At 39.1% G+C, this 24,909-nt stretch overlaps 1 protein-coding gene across 3 annotated transcripts; it reads right to left on the bottom strand.

Annotated features, from left to right (window-relative positions):
- Positions 1 to 1,762: 1,762 nt before the first annotated feature.
- Positions 1,763 to 23,338, bottom strand: LOC103191531 (RCC1 and BTB domain-containing protein 1). 3 transcript variants are annotated; one of them, XM_007912524.2, is made up of 12 exons: positions 23,204 to 23,338; positions 20,813 to 20,997; positions 19,774 to 19,924; positions 17,374 to 17,540; positions 16,232 to 16,390; positions 14,313 to 14,420; positions 11,829 to 11,971; positions 9,932 to 10,122; positions 8,965 to 9,091; positions 8,689 to 8,840; positions 5,908 to 6,038; positions 1,763 to 3,486 (listed from the first exon to the last, which is right to left on the bottom strand). In XM_007912524.2, exons 2-12 carry the CDS (start codon positions 20,936 to 20,938, stop codon positions 3,346 to 3,348), a joined length of 1,596 nt encoding a protein of 531 aa, XP_007910715.1. In that variant the 5' UTR covers positions 20,939 to 20,997; positions 23,204 to 23,338; the 3' UTR covers positions 1,763 to 3,345. The 3 variants fall into 3 exon arrangements, with proteins under 3 accessions (XP_007910715.1, XP_007910714.1, XP_042190675.1); XM_007912523.2 differs by lacking the exon at positions 23,204 to 23,338 and adding an exon at positions 22,773 to 23,038; XM_042334741.1 differs by lacking the exons at positions 1,763 to 3,486; positions 23,204 to 23,338 and adding exons at positions 4,870 to 5,040; positions 22,773 to 23,039.
- Between the last annotated feature and the right edge of the window lie 1,571 nt (positions 23,339 to 24,909).

Here is a 24,909-nt window from a genome sequence, read left to right as displayed (position 1 = left end):
CTTTTGTTTCTGTCCTGAAACATTATCGCGCGGATGTATTAAATCAACTGGAGGACAGGGGAAAAAAAGGGGGAAATATGGCTGAGCAACGCAGATTTGGATTGTTTTGAGATTTTACTTCGGGTCAGTGTACTGGCAATGATGGCATTGCCACCCCTCGTTTCCCCGATGAGATAGGAGTGGCAGTAGACATTGTCCTTGTGTGGAAGGTGTTTTAGGGTTTGGTCCTAACAACAATGAAGCAATTGCAAAATGTCCCAAGTCAGGACTTTTTACAATTGCTTCTGAGTTGCAGAATGTCTGTGGCCGAAACGTTACAGTGGAAAAATAAACCCAAATGCAATTTGGAGGGGAACTTGGAAGGCGATTGTATTCCCATCACAAAACTGCTCTTTCTTATGGAATAATGGAGGTTGGAAAGGTGTTTGGTGTGTTGCTCCAGTAGATTGTACATAATACTGCGTCTTGTAGAAGACTAAGTGAAATATTAAATTGATTGGCTCGGTAGCCAAATAACCAAAGTGCTTTCTCATAGATGATCCAGGGCTTCTTACTAGCCTAAATAAATCAGTAACTGGGACTAACTATCAGGCGCAGATTGGCAAGAGCCAAGGCACACAATAAATATACTGTATTCACCTTTGCATGATCTGTGCATTTTCTGATCAAAAAGCAAGCATTTCTTTTTCATAAAGTTTAATGTAATCAAACTGAAACACCACAATACAAAATATAAACTAAATAAATTCACAAAAACTGATATTGAGAAAGATACGATCATAATTAAAAGCACACAAATATAAATGTAATTCACAGATAATGACTACAGTTTAAATGAGATTTGAAAATTGTGATTGATGATTTTCAATAAATAAAAACACATGGTAGTTTACATGAAACTCCTTCAATTTCCTCCTATAAAAGGCTTTCGACTCAGTTTTGCTCTCCTTATTACCCAGGTATAATCCCAAGGGCTTATTCTGTGTGAGGCAACAAAAGTCTTTAGCTGACCATCCAACAGCAGGACGTTGAGCGATTCAGATCTCACCAAATACTGTTCCAATATAATAATAATATTTGCATTTGATATAGTGCCTGATCACTATTTGATATAGTGAGAGATCTCAAAGTGCTTATACTGTAAAGTGAATTTACAGTACTGTGGGCAAAACGTGGCAGCCATATTGCGCACAGCAGTGTCCCACAAACAATTGTGATTGAGTGACAAAATTATTATTTTTTAAAAGGGATTATTACCTCCGGAAAAGCAATCCGCCAATCAATTTAACAACCAGGTTCCTACTTACTTATTGATGGATAGAAGCTGATTTCCATTTCCAATGAGAATTAGTGCCCTTGATGCCACCACAGTTGAGATCATCTGATTCAGTATAACCCAGGTTTGAACCCAAAATGTTTTTCAGTATCTATATGTTAAATAGCTAATCTCACTATGTATTCCATCAGAGAAGAGTTTTAAAATAATCTTACATCAAATAGCTGTTCAACGCCAGACTGGATAAACAAGTTACTTAATAATAATAATAATAATAATCCTTGTATTATTATTATTACTTGTAAGGAATCCTGTAATAACTTTGGAGCAGATTGCAAAGATAGTAATTAATAATAATATAATCCTTGCATTTGATATGGCGCTTTTCACATCTTCTAGACGTCTCAAAGCACTTCACAGAATATACTGTAAAATGAATTGACCGTATATTTGTGGGCGAAATGCGGCAGCCAATTGTGCACAGCAGTGTCCCACAAACAGTCATGGATTGAAAATGAACAATTTATTATTGTTTTGAAGGGATTATTATGAGGCGTGTGGAATAAGAAAACTTGCCCAAGGTTTCGCCCTGCCTTGTGTGGTGCACATCCACAGATATGAAGAGACAATGTTTTAAGGAGGCACACGGTCAAGATGCTTGCCTTGACGTTACTTCCTGCCCAGGAAATGAAGTTAAGAACAAGCACCTTTACTACGTTCCTACTTTACAATCCGGTAATGGAGAAGTTCCAAAAATATTACATACCTCTGGAGTTATGTAGTGATGTTTAGACATCAATAAGGCATGTCTGAAATAATCTAATTCCACCATATAATTTTCTATATTGTGAGATTTATAGTTGATATCTATGCCATGGAGGTTTTTTTTTCTTTGCCACAAGTTACTAAAGTTACGCATATCTCCATAATTCAGAGCGCAATGTAGTTATTACCATAAGGCTGCTGAAAAGGAATTCAATTTTTTCCAGGTAAACAATGATAAATTAGCACAAGTTAGATTGTACACATTTACAATACATCATATTGTACATATTTTCAATATAATGGGAGTCCCAATACAATCCTTATAATATTTCATCTATTTTATGCACAGGAAACTTGATATGAAATTCTTTACATCCAGGAAAGCAACTGCAACCACAATCAGCAGTCATTCTACTGCAATTTTAACAATCAACATTGACACTCAATTTTACATGAATAAACTAAACTTTTCATAAAGCATTTTGTTCTGAATATAAGGCATGGTGTTCTTTCCATAAAAAAGTTTAAGAATGCTGCTCAAATTCTATTTGCATATCAGCCAAAAACAGGATGCCATGGGGCTGCTAAATATTGGGAGGAGAGGGACCGAATTGCCTGCATGTCCAAGTATTAAAATATTTCTCATATGTGCCAAAGTTATTAAGAATGATTCCACACACAGTGCAAGTCAATCATGAGTCTAATAACATTGCATGTATAATAATTTTTCAATTACCACAAATAAGCACAACTGGATTTTATTTTGCCAGTAGTGCAGATGTACATTTTTATTAAGACTGAAAGTTGGGTTGGGGGGGAGGAAAGAGAAATTATTACAGAGAGAGAAAAACCTAGAAAAACTTAGAGAGAGAGAAGGGCTGGCATAATGTGATATCACGACAGCCTGGTACATACTAAATAGAGGCATTTTACGATTTGGAAAATGTTATCACTGTTATAAGAGTAATTTTAAGTGCCACAATATTATTTTACAATATCATGAAATGTTTTTTGATTGCACTAGTAATTACCATATAACATTTTTTATTTTTTCTCCAATATAACTAACAATTAGAAGGTCACCTTATAATCAGGGTTGCCTTATATTCAGAAGAATAGAGTATTATCCTTAATTGTACATGTACTGATCCCAACATGGCTTTATGCAGTTGGGCTTGTGTCGTTTTTTTCATGGAAGGAGTACTATCATTCGGTTGGTTATACAAGATTCCGGCTAACTATTATACAATTCTGGTTGGATATTTACAGTGATGCATGCATTCGATTGGAACCATTCAGCGACTTCAGTTTCTGAAAGCTCCACATTTACTTGCTTTAGAGATGAATTCTTTCAGCAGATTGCCATCCATTTGCCAAAAAGCATCAGTATTAGTTACTGCTGTCAAATGATTCACACAAAATTTGAAGCAAAATTCTTCTAAATCCTAGACCAAAAAAAATTGAAAAATATAATAAAAAATACATGTAAATAAAAAAATATGCTAATTGCAAATTAGATCATCAAGCACTATTGTCAAATTATGTATTGCCCAAATTTGCCACATCTTAATAATAATCTTTGCATTTGATATAGCGCTTCACCACATCATTGAAACGTCTCAAGGCACTTCACAGAATTCTGTAAAGTTAATTGACTATATTTTGTGGGTGAAACGTAGTAGCCAATTACTCACAACAAACAGTTGTGGCTTGAGTGACTAAATTATTATTATTATTATTATTTTTGAAAGGATCATTACCTCCAGAAAGTGATGCGCCAATCGACTTAACAACTGGATTTTTACATACTGGTAGGTAAACAGAGTCATGTAGAATAAGTAAACTTGCCTAAGGTTTTTGTCTCATCACAACATTCAATTGTGAGGAGACAAAAATGTCAACCTTCAGCAGGAAAGTTATGTATTTTGCAGACTTTCAATCAACAATAACACTTGTTTACTAAGACGTAAAGAAGGAAAACTAATTAGAAATGAGATCAAGGGGACTGAACTGCACAGAATGCAAGATGTACACATTCAGGATTATGGCCAAGAGAGGCACTTTACAGTTGTTCCAAAGAATATATGCCCCAAATGGCAAACAGGTTGAAGAGCTAAAATTATTGCTTAAAAGATGTGCACAAAAAAAATATTTATTAGGAACATCTTAAAACATACAAAATACATAATTGACATGAAGATGAAGTGTAGAAAAAGACCGAGGCTAAGGAAAATAAGTGAGAAGCAAATTACAACACCTAACATGAGATAAGCAAAGTGAGCAATGATACAATCTGGGAGAAAGACAGTGGAGTTGGTTAGTCAGGAGGGAGCCAAATAAATAAATCATTGTAAATAGCTCAATGGAGAGTTTTCCAGTGATAAGATGAATACGATAGTATATCATGTCCTGTGGCAAAGCTGAAGTATATAGTAGAACTGATAAGATGAGTAAGAATGGGATCAAGCTGTGATTTTACATGAGGGGACAGATGATATGGACAGTAGGTCTAAAGGGCTAAACAAAGAATATAGGGGCAGGTTTAAAGCAAGGGTGCAAATCCAGTGGTATTAGTGAGAGCCAAGGCTTGGCGATCCCAGATTGCAGGGGTATTGCTGGAGTTCAACCAGATAACTTTCAATCTTAACTGGATGAGAAATTATGATGCTGGCACAAAACCTAAAAACAGCAATTGGGATTCATTTAAATGAAATTTGGAATGGGGGGTTGTTCTGGTCGATGAGAATCAGGAGATGGGAAAGATTGAAGTTCAGAACACCTGGCCAAAGTAGGAAGAAGGACCTGGCACTTTACATCAGAAGCATCCGTTTGAAAAATCTTGTACAAATGGTGGGACTTCAAACATTCCAACATAAAAACTGGGAAGTCCAAGTGGAACGTCTTGTTAACATTATGTATGACTGCTTCTTGACTTTGTGCAACAATGTGAAGGCTCGCGGAGGTTAGGACATCAGACATACTTAAGAAATACATTGATACTGTAATGGGNAAAAAAATAGGGTAGGTATTCTGGAAAGAAGAAATCAAATCAGGTTAAAATGAACAACCAATATTTGGGCATTTTGAGGACCTCTCAGGTAATTATATACTGATAGTCATGCTATATTTTGCAGTGCATGAAGACAGTAAAACATGTACAGAAAACATTCATACATAATAAAGAAACTTGTACAAATTCATTATTACCTGCTTGTTTTTGTACTTTATTTCTCCATGTATAAAACTAAATATTCCTTTTGCCATTTGGCTTCTTCTACCTATAATGCTAGCTTTAAATATTGCTGTACTTTTGAGTCTCTAGAACTGCAATATTGCTATTGTATTAACAACAACAAATTACATTTGTATAGCGCCTTTCAAGTTGGGAGGACATCAAAAAGGCGCTGAACAGTCAGGGAATTGGACCCGAACAGGGGTTTGGGATCAGTGGGGTGGAGGGTGCTCAAAGGCGCGATCGAAGAGGAGGGTCTTGAGACCCAAAGCAAGGGATGGAGCAAGGCGAAGGGACTGTGGGATGGAGTTCCAAAGAGTGGGGGCAGAGATGCTGAAGGTCACAGAGGTAGGAAGGAGTAAGGCCGTGGAAGACCATTTGGGGTGGATTTGAAACAAAGTTTCAATCTTGCATTTTAAAGAATCAAGATACTATTCATAAAGCTTAATATTTATACTGTATTTTCAGTTTTAAAGCTCTAACTTTATTGTTTCAATACAAGATTGGTGAACATCTCGGTGCACAGGATTGCAAAATAAGTATTTTCAGAATAATATGTGAACAGTATTGACAATAAAACTATAACTCAAGTGTAAACTAATATCTGATTTAAGTGAACTTTATGAATCCTTACCATAGCATCATAACGGACTGCTGCTGACAGCAACGAAAATGCATTCTCCTCAGCAATGCCCCTCTTAATTATCTGCTGACAGAGCTTCTTCAGTCGATTTTCACAGTAAGAAGTAGCCAGATCCAGTAGACCTGTAAAAAAAAATCACTGCTGCAAAATGAAAAAATTCCTCTTCTACAACAGGTCTTTCTAAATTCCTCTCAAGCACAGTCACTCCTTGAAAGTAAAATAAAAATGCTTAGTGCATCAGATCTATTCAAAGATTTCTTTCTCAAGCCAGATTGCTCCACTCAGCTGACTAGCAAAGCTAAATCAAAAGGCCCACTTATTTATACCAACTCCACTTTACATATTAAATAGTATGCGGATACAATATCTTTTTTTTGCAAGGCAGAGGTGAGGGGGGGGGGGGGATTCAGCTGGGTGTCTGACACATCCGAAATCCAGCACCATGCGTAAGAGAATCCAAAGCAGACAGTTTCGCATACCACCAACAGATGGAAATTCCCATACGTAGAATGGAATGTGCACTCTCGCCCTGAAAGAACACACCACACACACCCAGTTCCAGAGAGAATGATGTGCAGGTTGTCAGGAGCCACGGTTTGGGGAACCCAGAGTGTGCATTGGGGTACTGCTGCAGTTTACCCAGATGAAACCAACAGTCCGCCCTTCCAAGTCCTGCTGATAAGCCGGGAGGTTGGGCTGCCATCAGCAGTGCCCTGGAGTACTGCGGTCCTACTTGACTCAGGAAATGGATGCCCAAGACCACCAAGATGATTGACTGGATTCCAACAATCTATTGTTAAGCATGTCACCTTAGAGCCATTTGAACTCCAAGGAGACCCTACTTACCTTTTTTTAATCTATGAGATCTCGTTGATAAAATGGTAAATTTTTTTACAAGTATAATTTCTAATTCCTATGTGACTTCACATCCAAATAGCTTGCGTTGAAAACACTGTCATAGAATCGTAGAATTATACAGCACAGAAGGAGGCCATTCGGCCCATTGGATCTGTGCCGGCTCTTTGAAAAGAGCTATCCAATTCAATCCCACTCCCCCGCTCTCTCCCCACAGCCCTGCAAACTTGTCTTCCCCAAATAATTATCTACCTCTCTCTTAAAAGTTGTTATCGAATCGGCTTCCACCACCTTTTCAGGCAATGCATTCCAGATCTGAACAACTCACTGTGTGAAACCATTTGTCCTCACCTCCCCTGTTTCTTTTAACAACTATTTTAAATCTGTGTCCTCGGGTTACTGACCCACCTGCCAGTGGAAATAATTTTGCCTTGCTCATCCTATCAAATCCCCTCATAATTTTGAAAACTTCTATTAATTCTCCTCTTAACCTTCTCTGCTCCAAGAAGAATAACCCTAACTTCTCTAGCCTCTTCTGATAACTGAAGTCCCTCATTCCTGGCACCATCCTGGTAAATCTCCTTTGCACCCTCTCCAATGCCTTGACATCCTTCTTAAAGTGTGTTTCTCAGAACTTTACACAGTACTCTACCAGAGGCCTAACCAGTGTTTTATAAAGATTCATCGTAACTTCCTGACTTTTGTATTCTATGCCCCCATTTATAAAGCCTTCTATCCCCATTTTTTAACAGCTTTATCTACCAGGCCTGCCACCTTCAAAGATTTACTTATATGAATCCCCAGGTCTCTCTGTTCCTTCACCCCCTTCAGTATTCTACCATCTTGCTTATATTTCCTCTCCTCATTCTTCCTCCCAAACTGCATCACTTCGCATTTCTCCACATTAAACTTCATGTTCCCCCTTGTCTGCCCATTTTACCAGTCTGTTTATGTCCTCTTACAGTCTGCTACTATGCTCCTCGTTGTTTACTACTTTTCCTAGCTTAGTATCATCTGCAAACTTGGAAATTGTACCACTATACCCACGTCCAGATCATTTATATAGATTAAAAACAACAGTGGTCCCAATACTGACCCCTGGGGGACACCACTACACATTTCCCTCTCGTCAGAAACACAACCATTCACCACCACTCTCTGCTTTCTGTCTCCCAGCCAGTTCTGTATACATGCTGCCACTGTCATTTTCTGCAGAAAGTTTTGCACCCATTCCATGATGTCTTCAACCCTGGAACCAGGGAGGCAACATATCATGCGAGAGTCATGTTCTTTGGTTGCAGGAACGCCTATTTACTCCTTTCACCATTATGTCCCCAATGACAATTGCATTGACACTCTTCCCTGTGTGCCCCTGTGCATCCATTTTGTTTTCACTCCCCTCCCTAGAGGGTTCATCACCCTCACCGGTACTCAAGCCTCTCAGCTCACTGTCTGGCAGGCCTACACCATACACATTAGGGCTATGGCTTGCAGGGTCAACAGGATCTGAGTGGGACAATCAGCTCTCTCTGCCCCAGAGCACAAACTTGGGAGCACAAACTTCTCCGACTCCATGCTCGCGCACTCCACTCAGCTAACCCAGGCATGCTGCACTTTCCCCACCTTTCCACGTCACCATCTGGCCAAATCTTCTAGATACTACGCCCCTAAACTCTGGAACTCCCTCCCTCTAGACCTATTTTGATTTCCCATCTTAAAACCCATCTCTTTGGTGGCACCTACGGTCACCTCTCTCCCATTCGATGTTCAACCGCATCTTTGTAAAGCACTCCGAGAAGTCCTATATGAAGGGCGCTATATAAATTTAAGTAAAGGTTGTTGACTGGCAGGACTATCCTCAATTCCCGTAAATCAATGATTACCTGAACAATTTATGCCAAGGACAGCAAGACATACCTATTGCATCTTCAGGTGGCAGGTTGACTGAATCTGTGTATAAATATTCCAGAAATGAATGGTAAACTGGATAAGTAAACTGGTTGATCTCTATGACTTCTTTTTCATCTTCACTCCAGTAAGATTGGAACATTGTTCGAAAGTGCTCACACCTGAAAAGAAAAATAAACCTCAAAAGTATCCCAGAAGCGCATTTCAATGGCAGATAAGAGTTTACAAAAACTGAGTCAGCCGGGGAATTTTCAAAGCAATGACTCATGAAATTTTATTCAATACCTGATCTTTAGAACAGCTTTATGAACATGAATGTATTTTCCTTCAACACAAAATTTTAAGTCTGACGTTTCCGAGCTGTTAAACTCTCTCTGCAAAGACTGTGCTACTGTCAAATGATCATCCTGTTCTGAAAAAAAGCAGAAGTCACAGTAAAGCTTTCAAACATTAACAACAATAACTTGCATTTTTATAGCACCCTTCACGCAGGGAGGCATTTTGGAGCGTTGTTGATATGAAACAATCTGAAGTCACAGCTTTTAACATGTGAAAATCAAAATGTTTATTTTAACAGTCATTCCTTGAAAATAAAACACACATTTAAGAATAAAGCCAATTGCAAATCATTTTGAGGCCTAAAGACAATCCACCTGGCTGAAAATGGGACCCCAGAGATTTCTTGGTTGTATACATTCATAGAACCATATAAATTTACAGCAGAAAGTTGCCCTTTAGCCCATTGTGTCTGTGTTGGGTCTTAAAGAACAATACATTCAGTCCCATAAAGCTGCCTTCCCCCCCACACCGCTAAAGTTTACTCTTTTTCAGATAGCTATCTCATCAATTTTTTTTAAAAAAAGAACATGGATTCTGCCTCATCCATTGCTATTTGTATTCTGTATCCTAATTACTAATCTCCCCATCTGCTTTTCTAGCTACTTTAAATTAATGTCTTCTCATCATTGACTCACTGACTGGAGGAAATACATTTCTCTCTATTGACACGATAAATCCTCATAATTTTAAAAAGAACTCCATCAGGTCACCTCTCAACCTTTTTTTTAAAAAAATTCTCGGGTTTTCTGAAATGTATACAACAAAGAAATCACTATATTTCCATTTTCAGCCAGCTGTGTTATATTTAGCCCTCAAAATGATTAGCATTTAGTTTTGTTCTGTACTGAAGGTACAAGATGATTTTTTGTATTTCTAACAATATTCATATAACTATGGCTTAACAACTTCTTACCTACAGTCAGCAGACGCCACATAACAGCGGGAGAAGCAAAGCAGGCAAATACATCATCAGTGCAAGTGAAGTGAGTGAGATGTGGGAGAGTGATTGACTGGCCCCGGCATTGGCCCCACATGTACACCTGACCGTTCTGCGTCTTAGCAGCAGAGGTGTAACTGGAATGACAGGCTGCGATCTCCACAACCCTGAAGAGAGCAAAATGTGATAAATGTATTATTTTTAACGTATATTCAGGAGAAAAATACATTTCCTTGGTGTACTGTTACTAATGTACAAGATATTTTTTGGATTCCTCACCATATGCAATAGTCCCAATTACTGTGAAATACTGGGTCCCATACTGCAGGTTAGTTAGGAGTCAAATACACAGCAACAATTCTTCACACTCCGAGATATAAATAAACAATTTAAAAACCAATTTCTATAAATTGGGGCAGGGGGGGGTGGGAGGAGGAGAGCAGGTTTTATCTTTTTTTTGGGGGGGAGAGGGTGGCACGGAGAAATAAGGGAAGAGAAGAAAACAGGAGTTACTAATCTAAGCCTAGTCCATCAAGATCTGTCAGTGGCAACAATTCAGGAAGATTTTGCACTGATTTTGGCTAAAGCACTAGAGACTGAATAATTACACCAATGCTCTGCAGAGTTTGGAATGTATGTTTCCTGGTTGGTCTTGACTAATTCTTGTTGGAAGAGGTTGCCAGCTCTATCAGTTGGCAATTGAATATAGAGGGCACATAGGAATCCAAAATTATTAGAGAGATAAGTTGAATTTATAAACTGTGTCAGTAAGAAACTTTTAAGATATACTTTCAAGAGCAATAATATAATAATCCTTGCATTTGTTAAAGTGCCTTATCATGTCATTGAGACGTCTCAAAGCGCTTCACAGAATATACTATAAAGTAGATTGACTGCGTATTTTGTAGGCAAAACGCAGCAGGCAATTGCCCACAGCAGTGTCCTACAAACAGTTGTGAATTGAGTGACCAAATTGAGCTCTTCTGGGGAAGGATGGATGAAAAGAAAGTACAATAGTACATTTAATACATTTCTTCTTACAGAATCTAACTAGTCCACCAAACTCAATTTGGCCCTTATGCTTGAAAGCAGAGGATTTTTTTCGATTAACAATGTGAATCCCAAGAAGAATGTTACTTGAATCTGTTGTATATTTGAAGCTAAAATCAGGATAAATATTAGACAAGATCTGTCAGAGTAGTTAGTTTATATATCCAGAATTGTGAGTTTGTAAATTAGCTTGTACATTGCTGGTGAAAATATGTAAAATTCTAATTATTATGATGTGGCCATAAAATTGTATAATGCAAAGATTTATCCCAATGATAATTAAATAAAATTAATATACATACTACTGAATACCACCAAAATATCACAGATGTGTGTTGAGTATGAAAATACAAATCACAAGTCTTTTTTGCAAAAAATATTCTCTAAACAAATTGGAAAAATTTGTGCTGTACATTTTCAATTTCTATTGTAGTCCACTCTTAAGAGGGTTTGAAAGATCAACATTTTTAAAAGAACATCTGTAAATGAATCAGATCCATAATAATAATCCTTACATTTGATATAGTGCCTTATCACATCTTTGAGACATCTCAAAGCGCTTCGTAGAATATACTGAAAAATTAATTGACTGGATATTTTGTGGGCGAAATATAGATATAAGATCTAAATATAATAAGATAGATGGCTTTAATGACAACGATGTTAATAAACTGAACATTGACATTCATAATGTATTCCAAATGATTATGAACTAGTCCATATATAATTTAGAGGCATGGTAAGATTTCTAAACAATTGATACATTGCATGCAGCTGCAATAAAATTACAATAGCTGTTTAGGTTAGCAAAAAGCGATATTACCTCTCCTTCTCCATATTTATCAGCGCTGGGACTGGTTGGTTGGTTTTATTCCCAGTACCCAACTGCCCATAATTATTAGCTCCCCAGGCATATAGCAATCCCTCGTCTGTTAGTGCAAGTGTGTGAGCATAACCACAGACAATCTGCAAATAGAGTAAAAACCATCAACTAATCGTCATATGTACCATTACCAATAATAATCCTTGCATTTGATATAGCGGTTTTCACATCTTCTCAAAGCGCTTCACAGAATATACTGTAAGTGAATTGACTGTATATTTGTGGGCGAAACGTGACAGCCAATTGCGCACAGCAGTGTCCCACAAACAGTCGTGGATTGAAGTGACCAATTTTATTTTANTTTTTTCTTGAGGGATTAGTATCAGGCGTGTGGAGTAAGGAAACTTGCCCAAGGTTTCGCCCCTGGGCAAGTTAAATTCAAGAATGTAGCACACAAATCAGTTACATTGAATAGCATTTTTTGTGAACACTGAAATCTGATTGGAAACTACTATATGCTCATTTATATAATTTATCCCTCCTACCAGGCACATTTCCCAATACAACCATCTATGATGCAAGCTGTTAATCACAAGATTGGTCTGGATGAAGAAGGCCCATTAGCCATCCAATCTCATTCTTTCAAAACAGCCACCCTACCATTCCCCCTCCCATTATTACATCAAGCGCCATTTTATATGAATCTAATGCCTAGACTCTACCACCTTTCCTGGCAATCTGTTCCAGTCATTAACGTTCTGCATAAAGAAAACATTCCTGGAATCTGTCCTGAAATTGCCCTGGATAACTGTAAACATATGACCTCTTGTTCTTCTGTCTTGATTACTTCCCAAAGTATTGATCTGAATTTTTTTTTGAATGCCATCTAATATTTTGTACACCTCGAAGTTAGTCTTCTCTCAAAGCTTAAGAACTTTAGCTTGTCTAATCATATTGCATTTCTCCAACACTGGGGATCATCCTCGCTGCTCTCCTCTACACTGCCTCTAAGACCTGGGCAGCACTTTATGTCGCGGTCACTAGAACTTTGTGCGGTATTCAAGGTGAGGTCCCACCAGAGTGCTCAGACAGCGCGAGTATGACGTCTGAGGATCTAAACTCAACTGATCTAGCAATATAACCCAGCACCTCATCCTGTTTATTGCCTCCTCCCACTGTTTTGACAAAGTAAGCAATGAGTCAACTAACACTCCTAGATCTCTTTCAGCTTCCTCTTGGCAAGTTCAATCCCATCCATGGAGTCCTGTAGCTTAATGGTTAGAGCACTCGCCTTGTAAGCAAGAGAAACTGGTTTTGATTCCTTGCAAGGCAAAACATTGGGCAAGTGTCCTTACTCCACACATCTGGAGTCCTGTAGCTCTGTGGTTAGAGCACTTGCTTTGCAAGTGAGAGACCTGAGTTCAATTCCAGGCAGAGCGCGAAACCTTGGGCAAGTTTCCTTACTCCATACGCCTAATAATAATCCCTCCAAAAACCCAAAACAATAATTAAATTGGTCATTTTCAATCTACGACTGTTTGTGGGACATTGCTGTGCGCAATTGGCTGCCGCGTTCGCCCACAAATATACAGTCAATTCACTTTACAGTGTGTTCTGTGAAGCGCTTTGGGACATCCTCCCGACGTGAAAAGCGCTATATCAAATGCAAGGATTATTATTATTATTATTATCTGGTTATCTAGAAGTGAGTAGGAACCCAGTTAGATGATTGACGGATCGCATCTTTAAATAATAATAATAAATTGGTCACTCAATCCACGACTGTTTGCACATAGCAGTATTCCACAAACAGTCATGGGTTGAAGTGACCAATTTTTTTTAAGGAATTATTATCCCCAGAAAAACAATCTGCCAATCAACTAACAACCGAGTTCCTACTTACTGCTAGGTAAACAGAGGCGTGTGGATTAAGAAAACTTGCCCAACATTTCACCCTGCTGGGAATCAAACCCAGGTCTCTCGCTTGTGAGGAGAATACTCTAACCACTGAGCTACAGGACTCCACAAGTAATAAGTTTAAGTTAAATTGTGGACTAGGTATGAGGGATATGGTTAATTACAGCAATTCAGCTACTCCTGCTATTTAAGTAGCTTCATTATTGTAACAACAAAATGATGAATGGCCCTGATAGGCCAGGTGGCTATTTCTCATCGCAGATTTTCTCATGTATTTTCAGCATCACAGAATATTAAGCTGAAAACATTCAGAACTAGAAGTCTCTGTGGAAATGCATCACTGAGGATAAAACAAATCTCCATTGGAATAATAGTGAAATACTTTCACAGCTTCACACCAAACACATCATCATATCCACTTTTTCAGCCTCTGTACATCATACGTAATATGATAAACATACTGTAACAGATAGAACTTAATCATTCTGTGCTGTGTGCTCAGAGCCAATATTCTGCTTTATGAAAACAAAAACAGTTGATGGTTTTGACAGATGCATAAATACTTACCTGTTGCACACAGACCCCTTGTAATCCTGCCAGTCTGCAAGGAGTAAGCTGGTTTCCATTGTTTCCTATTCCCAGCTGGCCACTCCCATTGTAACCCCAACCATATACCTGTAATAAAGTAAAATTATATCGAAAATTTATATCGAGAAACACCACTCCAGGCCTATCGTCCTACTAAAATCAGTTAAACCATTAATCATAAGAAGTGCACATATGAATGCAAAAGTCTTCATAAAGCAATGTTCCTAGCTTTCAAAAGTGCTGTATCTAACAGAAATATATTGCTGTTGTTTTTCCGACACGTGGTTTTCACGAATAAACAGCCAGATTCTAATTGTCAAGAACTTTATAAAATTGGTTCTTATCATAATGATTCTGGAAATGTTGCATGCTGGCTTTTTTTTTAAATATACATATTGATTAGTGAAAATGGCCAAGTATGCACATTTTTTAAAAAAATATAGGTTTCATTTTCTGCAACAGATTTCAAAATATTTCATTATAAAGTCAACTCTAAAATGGAATTATCTTGATCTATTTAGTTTGTTTAAAAACAAAGAAAAAAGCCCAGTATTTTTAATATTTGGTATATTTGGCATCACGTAGTACAATGCATTTTTCACTATTTTCTTAACTAAATTCAAAGACAAGCTCTCTAACTGAACTATCATTTTGACACTACTGTGCGCAATTGGCTGCCGTGTTTTGTCCACAAAAAATATACAGTTAATTCACAGTATATTCTGTGAAACGCTTGGAGATATCCCAACAACTTGATCAGGCATTATATCACATGCAAAGATTATTATTATAATGCTTCCAGTTATCCGGCCAAAATTTTAGTTAACATATTAAAAAAAAGTTTCAGTTGTATCATCTAATAAAGTCAAGGATCTCATCTTCATAAATTGTTGGTCTTAATGAACAATGGATTAGGTTAGTCAACAAAGGTACAGCATATTTAGCTTTAACACAAAGTAGTAGCGAACATATCTTGTAAAGCTGAACAAGAAAATTCTATTTAGTAGTAATAAGCCTTTCAAACATGGAGCAACCAACATCTACATCCAGATTTGATTGGACTGGACTTCAAAATTATTGTTTTGAAATCTGTTGTAGAGAAATGTGGAATATTTTTCTTTAAAGATTGTCAATTTCACCAAACAATACAAAAATACAATAGAACTATGGAACATTCCCAGAATCATTGTAATAATTTATAACTGTTAACTGGGCAATTCTAGGAAGTGATTAAATTTTGGATATGTGATTGTGTCCACAAGCCCAAATTACTCATGCAAGTAAAATAAATTCTAATGCATTTTTTAACTATTTTCTTTATTTATACAGGAGTCTGGTAGAAATTTGATGGAATTTTAAGCATACAACTACATGAAAAATAAACTATGGACTTGGCACAGTAATTTTATCGAATAGTCAAAACAATCTATGGTTTGAAGAAAATGTCTAATTGCTTCTGCCCTCCAGATTTCTATGGCTATGTTTTATCAAAGAAAAAAAATGGGCAAATAAACCAATCCAAAAGTTCAAGAAAGTTAATACTGTATTGACCGGACAACTTCAAACAAACTAAGGCATAACAAGCAGATACAGATTAAAGTCTTGAGGTTCATATTATGGTTAGTATTAATAACCAGGTGTCATTAATGTTCTGCTCAAATGTGTACATAAGCTGGAAACATTCTACAGCAACAAATTTACATTCATGTTGTGCATTTCATGTCGTAAGGACGTCCCAAGGCGCTGGACAGGCGAAGGTTCTGCAGTCTTACTGCTTTTTCATTATCAGCTCATCTCCAGAGACAAGTCTGTGTCTGGAAGCAACTAGTGAAGTACAGCAGCTGGTTCCAAATATGCCAAATAGCTTGTCAGCAGTTTCGGCTGCAACGACTACTGACCTCTCCATTATCTGCCACTGCCATGGAAGATGTCTGGCCACAGGCGATAGCAAGAGCCTTTTTGCTTTGTAAAGAGTTTGCAACTCTTCGAGGTGTTGGCTGATTTGCAGTAGATCCAGATCCCACTTGACCACAATTATTATAACCCCAGGCATAAACCTGTCACCAAAGCAAATATTGGGGTGATTATTTTTTGTAGAAAATCAAGGCCCACCACAGATACAAGGATAAAATAAAGAAACTAAAGGAAAGGTTTACTATAATCACCCAGGTGATCATTTCAAGTTTCCAAATAATAATAATAATCCTTGCATTTGATATAGTGCTTTTTCACATCTTCTAGACGTCTCAAAACGCTTCACAGAATATACTGTAAAGTGAATTGACCATATATTTGTGGACGAAATGCAGCAGCCAATTGCGCACAGCAGCGTCCCACAAAGAGTCATGTGTTGAAAATGACCAATTTATTATTTTTTTTGTTTCGGAGAGAAGGAAACTTGCCCAAGGTTTCGCCCTGCCTGGAATTGAATCCAGGTGTCTCGCTTGCAAGGCGAGCGCTCTAACCCCTGAGCTACAGGCCTCCACGAAGTGCCTGTAGCTGAGAATTAGCAAGTTATAATAATTAAACAATCAATTTGCTTCAAGCTTATTGTTGGCAGTAAATATTCTTCAAAATTTTGTATACAACACAACACTACAGATTGTTGAAGGGCAATGGTACCCCTCAAAAAGAGAGTGTAGGTTGTGATTTAACTTGCAATTATGGTACAAGACACATTAATACATGCTTTTTATTTCAGGAGGAAATTTGAAGATGCTTCACGGTGCTGAATGGGCAGCCAAGCCAGGACTAGCAGTCAAAGTGCACGTCCGAGGTGTGCCTTGAAAGAGAGGAGGGAGGGAGCAAGTCAGAGGGACTTTGGGATGGAATTTCAGGCAGTGAGGGCAGAAAGCCCCCCCCCCCTGCAGATGATGGTGCGGATAGAGCAGGGGACATGAAGTAGCCCGGTGCTCGCTGAGCGTATGTGAATAATATGTGAATAACCATCTGTGAATAATCTAAATCCATCCATGTAGCAGATTTAGACCATTTCACTAGTATATTGTCTACTTACTACTGTTTTAATTAAAAAGCTTACCTCTCCCTCTGGTGTTAGCATCATAGAATGATGGGAGCCACATGCTACCTCCACTGCCTTCTTGTCATACACCATGCTGGAAACAAGGAAAGGTATCAAGCCCTGACCTGCTGTTCCATTACCCAGCTGGCTATAACCATTATGGCCCCAGGCATAGATTTCTCCATCTATGAAAAGATAAACATTAATTTTCTTCTCACACGAAACAGGCAGATAAAGAAGTTAGCTCAAAAATCACAAGGGACCTGGCTGCAGATTCTCCATGTTCACTCTCTACTTTGGGGGTGGAGAGGGGTTGAAAGAAATTGAACAGGGGGAAACAAGATTTTTTAAGAAGAGGATAAAGATAAAGTTTTGTTTCTGGGTTTCTGAATGCTATTGATTTTATCACAGGACCAAAATCTAAAATGTCTTAAAACGATTAATCAATCTGATTCTGTAAATTAATTGTCAAACCAAATTATACTAGACTTCAACTTTCTTTACACAATCGCCTATTCCAGTATATCACTTCAGTGATTTAGTTGACTCATGCAGACAGAAATTAACCCTTGCCATACGATGTGGACAAATTTATTCACTTGCTGCACTTTAATCCCGTGGCCATTGACTAGTGTATTCATTTGTCAGACTTTTCTGGTTTAATGCGATTATGTGAATATGCTGAAAAATAGCCATTAAAGCCATTTCATCAAATAAAATTAGGTGAGGGGTTACCTAATAAAAGAGTTCTTTAAAACTATGAAAGCTTTTGATAGGATAGACATAGAGAAGATGATTCCACTTGTGGAAGAGACCAGGGGCCGTAAATATAAAATAGTCACCAATAAATCAAACAGGGAAGTCAGAAGTACCTCCTTTATCCAGAGAGTGGTAGGAATGTAGAACTTGCTATCACAAGGAATATTTGAGGTGAATAGCATAGATGTATTCAAGGGGAAGCTAGATACGTACATGCAGGAGAAATAAGTAGGTTATGCTAATAGGCTTAGTTGAGGAAGGGCAGGAGGAGATTGATTTAGAGCATAAACGCCGGCATAGACCCTCAAAGAGAAGGGTCTTGAAGGCCCATCAAGGCAAGCCATTCAGCCCATCAAGCCAAAGCTGATGAAAGGCACAGTGAAACTAAGAAATTATGCCCAAACCAAGATGGAATAAAATTAGAATAAGTAGACAATAGTTACCTTGAAGATAAGAAAAGGAAAGATAAACAATTCAAATTTACATAGCACCTTTCACATAGTGACTTCCAACGTGCAAGTGCTATACTTTAGATACCATTGCCCGGTTAAGTGGAAGTGACACATTTGCATTGATTAGTAGTTCATAACAGATAATAGGATTTAAACTAGTTTGTGTTTCACAGGAACAAAAACATAGGACAAAACCAAGAATCTGCACATGACAATTTTTGCTGGAAGGAGGGTAAACACAATTATTTCTTAGTTTTAGTTCTTTAAACAACAACTTGCATTTACATACCGCCCTCCAGGCCGGGCCGCATCCCAGAGCACTTAAAATCTAACAAACACAACTTCATTGATGAATTGGAGTGGTATAATCTGTTCTGCACTAGAAATTTACAGATGACTAAATTTGCTGGTTTGACAGTTAATAGAGAAACAAACAATTCTCACATTATGCTTATTTACTGAGCTGTAGAGTTGAAATTTGAGAACACTGATGCTGCCAAGAGAATGGAGATGTTCTGTTTATCCTGAAGATAACTCCATCAAACTGGAAGCACCAAAATTACCATTTGGCAAAATCATTACCAACTCTCATTTTGTTTCTGACTAAGCTGGCGACTCCCACTATATTCTCTGTTCTGCTCCAATGCAAAATAATAGGATTGTAATGCACAACTATTGTGGATTCATATTAGTCCGAAAAATCTAGAGCAGGCATGGTTTCCATCTCACTTAGGAACTAAAATCTGACACCAAAGGACTGATCAGATTCAGAAGAATCATTTGTAAAATAAACTATCAAGGGTGAAGAAAATAATATTGGTCAAGATATTTTATTTGAATGTTTGGATGAGACCTTAAACAGAAGTCTTGTCTAGCTAGTTTTTTTTATTTACAAAACATTAATAGATTAATATTAATACTTTAATTATTTTCATTTATACATGTATTAACTTGAGGCTGTCCTTTCCCATTTACCTTTATTTATTGCAACAAAACAAAGAAAGCAACAAAATGCTAAAAGAAGCACAAAACAAAAAAATCTTATCAAAATCATAGTCAAAGGAACACCTTGAATTTTCTGTCACTGTAGAAACCAGCAAAAATTCTCATCTGTTGTTAATATATTAGTCAAATGCAAATTTTTTTAAAAAAAAACTGCTGTGGAGTAAGCTAAACTAGTAGTAGCTGGTATAGTTGAACAGTTTACCTTTAGTTGCTAGAAGAACATGTGGTCCACTTCCATAACTGAGAGAGACAATCTTCTTTCCACACAAAGCTTCTATTTTCTTTGGTGCAACTGTACTCTGACCATCTCCAGTTCCTAAACAGTTGCTGCAATTCACTCCAAATGCAAAAACCTAAACAAAATGAGATTTGGCACTCTATACAGGGCAATCCTCTTAATAATATAATTGCAATAATATTTGCATTTGATAGTGTCCCACAAACAGTGATTTTTTTTTAAAAAAGGATTAACCCCGGAAAAGCAATCTGCCAATCGACTAGTAACCAGGTTCCTACTTACTGCTAGGTAAACAGAGGTATGTGGAGTAAGGAAACTTGCCCAATATTTCGCCCGGGTCCTCTCATTTGTAAGGCGAGTGTTCTAACCACTAAGCTACAGGACTCCATCTACAATAACCCCTCCTGCTTTTTGAAGTGTCAGTATTAATCTATTAGCGTATTTGCAATAAAACAAACCAAAAGTATTGTTCTGGATTTATTTCCTTAATTCCATTTAAAATCTTGCATTCCTCTATAAAGTTCGCTCAGCGTTCTCCTTTCAGGAGCCCTAATTTGTCTAGCTAATCATTATTACAGCAGTTTCAATCTCACTCACCCGCAATACAATGAAACTAATTTGTACTCAACCTGTAGTGGGTATGGTATCAAGGAACATTAAGGCTAGTGTGTCAGTCTGGCTTAGTTGGTGGAATCTTGTCCAAGTCAAAAGGTTTGGGGTTCAAGTCCCACGTCGGGACTTGGAAACCATATAGTCTAAACTGACACTCCAATGCAGTGTTAGGAGTGTGCTGCGTTGTTAGAGGTGCCGTCCTTTGGATGAGACGTTAAACAGAAGTCTTATCTTCCTAAAGTTTCCACAGAAAACTTGTTAATTAAGTCTATTTAAAGTAGGTGACATTAGTGGAAGTTTATAACTTTAGTGAATGTAAATTACTGTAATTCTAGAAAGCTTATCTGAAAAAGTATATCCTGCAGATAGATAAATCCAACCAAAAACTTACTTCTCCGCTTTCTGTTATGTACACAACCTCATTAGCCAAACTACCAAAGACGCATGCTTGACGAATAGATTTAACTTCTTCTGGGGAAAGCAAGGTGAACATAGGCCATTTTCCAACTTCCACCATGACTGTTATTCTTAAATACAACCCAGTAATGAGTTTGTAATCTACATGTGTCAGCACACCTAGAAGAAAGAAAGTATTGTTACCTCAACATACGACAAATAGGAAAACACAATCTCAGTTCATCGGCAGTTTAACAAATTATATGCCAGCAGTATTCTTCTAAAATAAGCTGCTATCATTACTCATTTCAAACATCAGAAATTAAAAGATGAGCAATCCTTTTTTAAAATTGACCATACAGTTATTGCCAGAGATGGAGGGATAACTAGAGGGATAACTACTCGGAAGAAATGAGCTGAGCTGACTGAAACAAAAGAAATGACAATTATTGAAGCACAATAGTGCTTTTGTGGCTTTCTCTGATGTGAATTTAGCTTGCTCACTTTGCTGAGCAAAACAAAAACACACAAAAGCAGGGCTCTCCACATCCAAATTCCTGATTTGGGCCGTACACACTAAGCTTGTAATGAGTCATATGATTAGATACTAACTTAGTCTTACAAAATATTTCATTTTTTGAAGAAACAATGTCCATTAAACAGGATTTGACAGAATTACTAATATGTGATTAGACCGCAAACAACCTGCTTTTAGAAAAAGGCTCCATGACAAGTACTTTTTTTTAAATTCAAAGTAATGGAACTTAAATGCATCTGTGTTTGGTCCACCATTTATGTATTAGGAAGGCTTAGGGCACCACAACTAATCTTTCCTGCCCATCTAGACTTAAGCATATATCACCGTATCAGAGGGGAAGACAAAAGACTAGCTGGATTAAAAAGCTTTTTTTAAAAAAATCTACAACCATCCATTTTACAAAATCATATAAAAAATGAAATCTCTTTACTTTCAATGTCAAAGAGAACTTTTAGTTTCGAGGAGAACTTTCAATTTTTGTAATTGTTTTTCATATTAGGAAGTTTACATTGTTCTCATTTCTTCACTATTATACATTAGTCATGATACTTCTACATGAAGAGATCAAACTGAAGATACATTTCCAAGCTTAAATCACATATTAGCACAATAATAATCCTTGCATTTGATATAGCGCTTTATCATGTCTGCGAGACGTCTCAAAGCGCTTCACAGAATATACTGTAAAGTGAATTGACTGTATTTTGTGGGCGAAACGCGGAAACCAATTGCACACGGCAATGTCCCACAAACAGCCGTGGATCAAAGTGACCAATTTTTTTTAAGGAATTATTACTCCCGGAAATACGAACTGCCAATCAACTAATAACTGGGTTCCTACTTTCTGCTAGGTAAACAGAGGCATGGAGAGTAAGCCCTGCTGGGAAACGAACCCAGGCCTCTCACTTGCGAGGAGTGCTCTAACCATTGAGCTACAGGACTCCACGAATTGGCAACACCAACCATTCAATTTCACAACTCAGATCTTCGGTGTTTGTGGTACTTACGAGATTTACACATTACAATATTTTGCCCACTTCTGTGAAGTGCTTTGAGACACCTCGATGATGTGATAAGGAATTGTGTCAAATGCAAGGATTATTATTATTATTATTATTAACGGTTTCGGGGCAAAGTGCCGTTCTTTGGAATACTTCACGGCAGCAGTGAGTGACGTTTCGGGAGGGGGGGGGGGGGGGGGGAGGAGGAGAGAACATACATTCGCAACTTTGAAATGAATATGGAAACTAAAAAAAGAAAAAAAAACACTTGGGACATACGAATTGATAGTATCCCCATATGTCACAGTATATTCACTTTACGGTATATTCTGTGAAGCGCTTTGAGACGTCTCGAAGCCATGAAAAGGCGCGATATCAAATGCAAGGATTATCACGATTATTACAGTCGGCTGCACCGTAAAAAATGTCTACAGGGTCCCTCGTTCGGCGACTGATTCGCTTCCTCCGGAGTTGGAAGGTTCCCTTAACTGTCACTTCGGAACAGTTGCAATGCATCTCCACCGCCGTCGGAGAATTAAAAATCACACACACACGAGAACCGGAAATCTGCAGTTAATTTAAGCACAAAAGCCTCTTTTAAACCTGAAATCAAGACCCGAACCACGAGCCCTCGATTGGGCCCGACTGCCTGGTAGGAGGAGAGGAGGGATTCAGCACAGAAGATAAACACAGGAGAGGGGGAGAGTGAGTGAGAGAGAGGGAGAGGGGAGAGGGGTCACCGCTCGACTAATGTGATGTAGGAATTAAGACAAAACAGGAATGTCAGGCGCTGCCGGAGCTCGGGCTCCAGCTTCAGTCCGGCGCCTGTCTCTCTCTGGGCCGTTACCGTGAAGGCCATGTGAGCTGCCGTGTAAAAACGATGACGAAGAAGCTATCAGAAGCCGCCGCCGCCGCCGCCGGCGACGATCAGCACAACATCCGCCATGACCATCCCAACGCCGGCGACTGGCTCCGCGGCGCCGACCGGAAACAGCGTCACCGCCACTTCCGCCCACTGCCGGGCGACAGGCCCCCCCGGGCCCGGGGCGGGGGCGGGGGCGGGTTCGCGCCCAGGTGGGCGGGTTTCGTGGCTGTGACTGCGCGGGGCGGCGCGATGAAGCGGCTCGGGGGCGGGCGTTTGTGTGTTTTGGGGACCAGTGTTTGGGGCCAGTGTTTTGGGGGTTAGTGTTTGGGGCTAGTGTTTTGGGGGCTGGTGTTTTGGGGCTAGTGTTTTGGGGGTTAGTGTTTTGGGGCTAGTGTTTTGGGGGCTAGTGTTTTGGGGGTTAGTGTTTGGGGGGGTTAGGTGTTTGGGGGCTAGTGTTTTGGGGGTTAGTGTTTGGGGCTAGTGTTTTGGGGGCTAGTGTTTTGGGGGCTAGTGTTTTGAGGGCTAGTGTTTGAGGGCTAGTGTTTTGGGGGTTAGTGTTTTGGGGGCTAGTGTTTTGGGGGTTAGTGTTTTGGGGCTAGTGTTTTGGGGGCTAGTGTTTTGGGGTTAGTGTTTGGGGCTAGTGTTTTGTGGGGGGGCCTGGTGGTTTAGTGTTTGGGGCTAGTGTTTTGGGGGCTAGTGTTTTGGGGGTTAGTGTTTGGGGGTTAGTGTTTGGGGCTAGTGTTTTGGGGGCTAGTGTTTTGGGGGCTAGTGTTTTGGGGGCTAGTGTTTTGGGGGCTAGTGTTTTGGGGGCTAGTGTTTTGGGGGTTAGTGTTTGGGGTTAGTGTTTGGGGCTAGTGTTTTGGGGGCTAGTGTTTTGGGGCTAGTGTTTTGGGGCTAGTGTTTGGGGCTAGTGTTTTGGGCTAGTGTTTTGGGGGTTAGTGTTTGGGGCTAGTGTTTGGGGCTAGTGTTTGGGCTAGTGTTTTGGGGGCTAGTGTTTGGGGCTAGTGTTTTGAGGGCTAGTGTTTGGGGCTAGTGTTTGGGGCTAGTGTTTGGGGCTAGTGTTTTGGGGCTAGTGTTTGGGGCTAGTGTTTGGGGCTAGTGTTTTGGGGCTAGTGTTTGGGGCTAGTGTTTGGGGCTAGTGTTTTGGGGCTAGTGTTTTGGGGGCTAGTGTTTGGGGGCTAGTGTTTTGGGGGCCTATTTTTTTTTTGTGTTTGGGGGGTCTAGTGTTTTGGGGCTAGTGTTTTGGGGGCTAGTGTTTTGGGGGCTAGTGTTTTGGGGGCTAGTGTTTTGGGGGCTAGTGTTTGGGGGCTAGTGTTGGGGGCTAGTGTTTTGGGGGGGGCTAGTGTTTGGGGGCTAGTGTTTTGTTGGGGCTTAGTGTTTTGGGGGGCTAGTGTTTTGGGGGCTAGTGTTTGTTTTTGGGGGGCTAGTGTTTTGGGGGCTAGTGTTTTGGGGGTTAGTGTTTTGGGGGCTAGTGTTTGGGGGTTAGTGTTTTGGGGGCTAGTGTTTGGGGGCTAGTGTTTGGGGGGTAAAGGTGTTTGGGGGCTAGTGTTTTTGGGGGCTAGTGTTTGGGGGGGCTAGTGTTTTGGGGGTTAGTGTTTGGGGGTTAGTGTTTGGGGCGTTCTCGACAGAAATCCACCTCCTCATTTACAAACGTGCTCTTATCTAGGGGCGCATGGCGACAAGGATGA

This window comes from Callorhinchus milii, unplaced genomic scaffold (assembly GCF_018977255.1).
Source record: "Callorhinchus milii isolate IMCB2004 unplaced genomic scaffold, IMCB_Cmil_1.0 Scaffold4, whole genome shotgun sequence".
Lineage (NCBI taxonomy): Eukaryota > Metazoa > Chordata > Chondrichthyes > Chimaeriformes > Callorhinchidae > Callorhinchus > Callorhinchus milii.
Note: the sequence above shows the minus strand (reverse complement) of the source record. Positions and strands in the feature narration are given on the sequence as shown.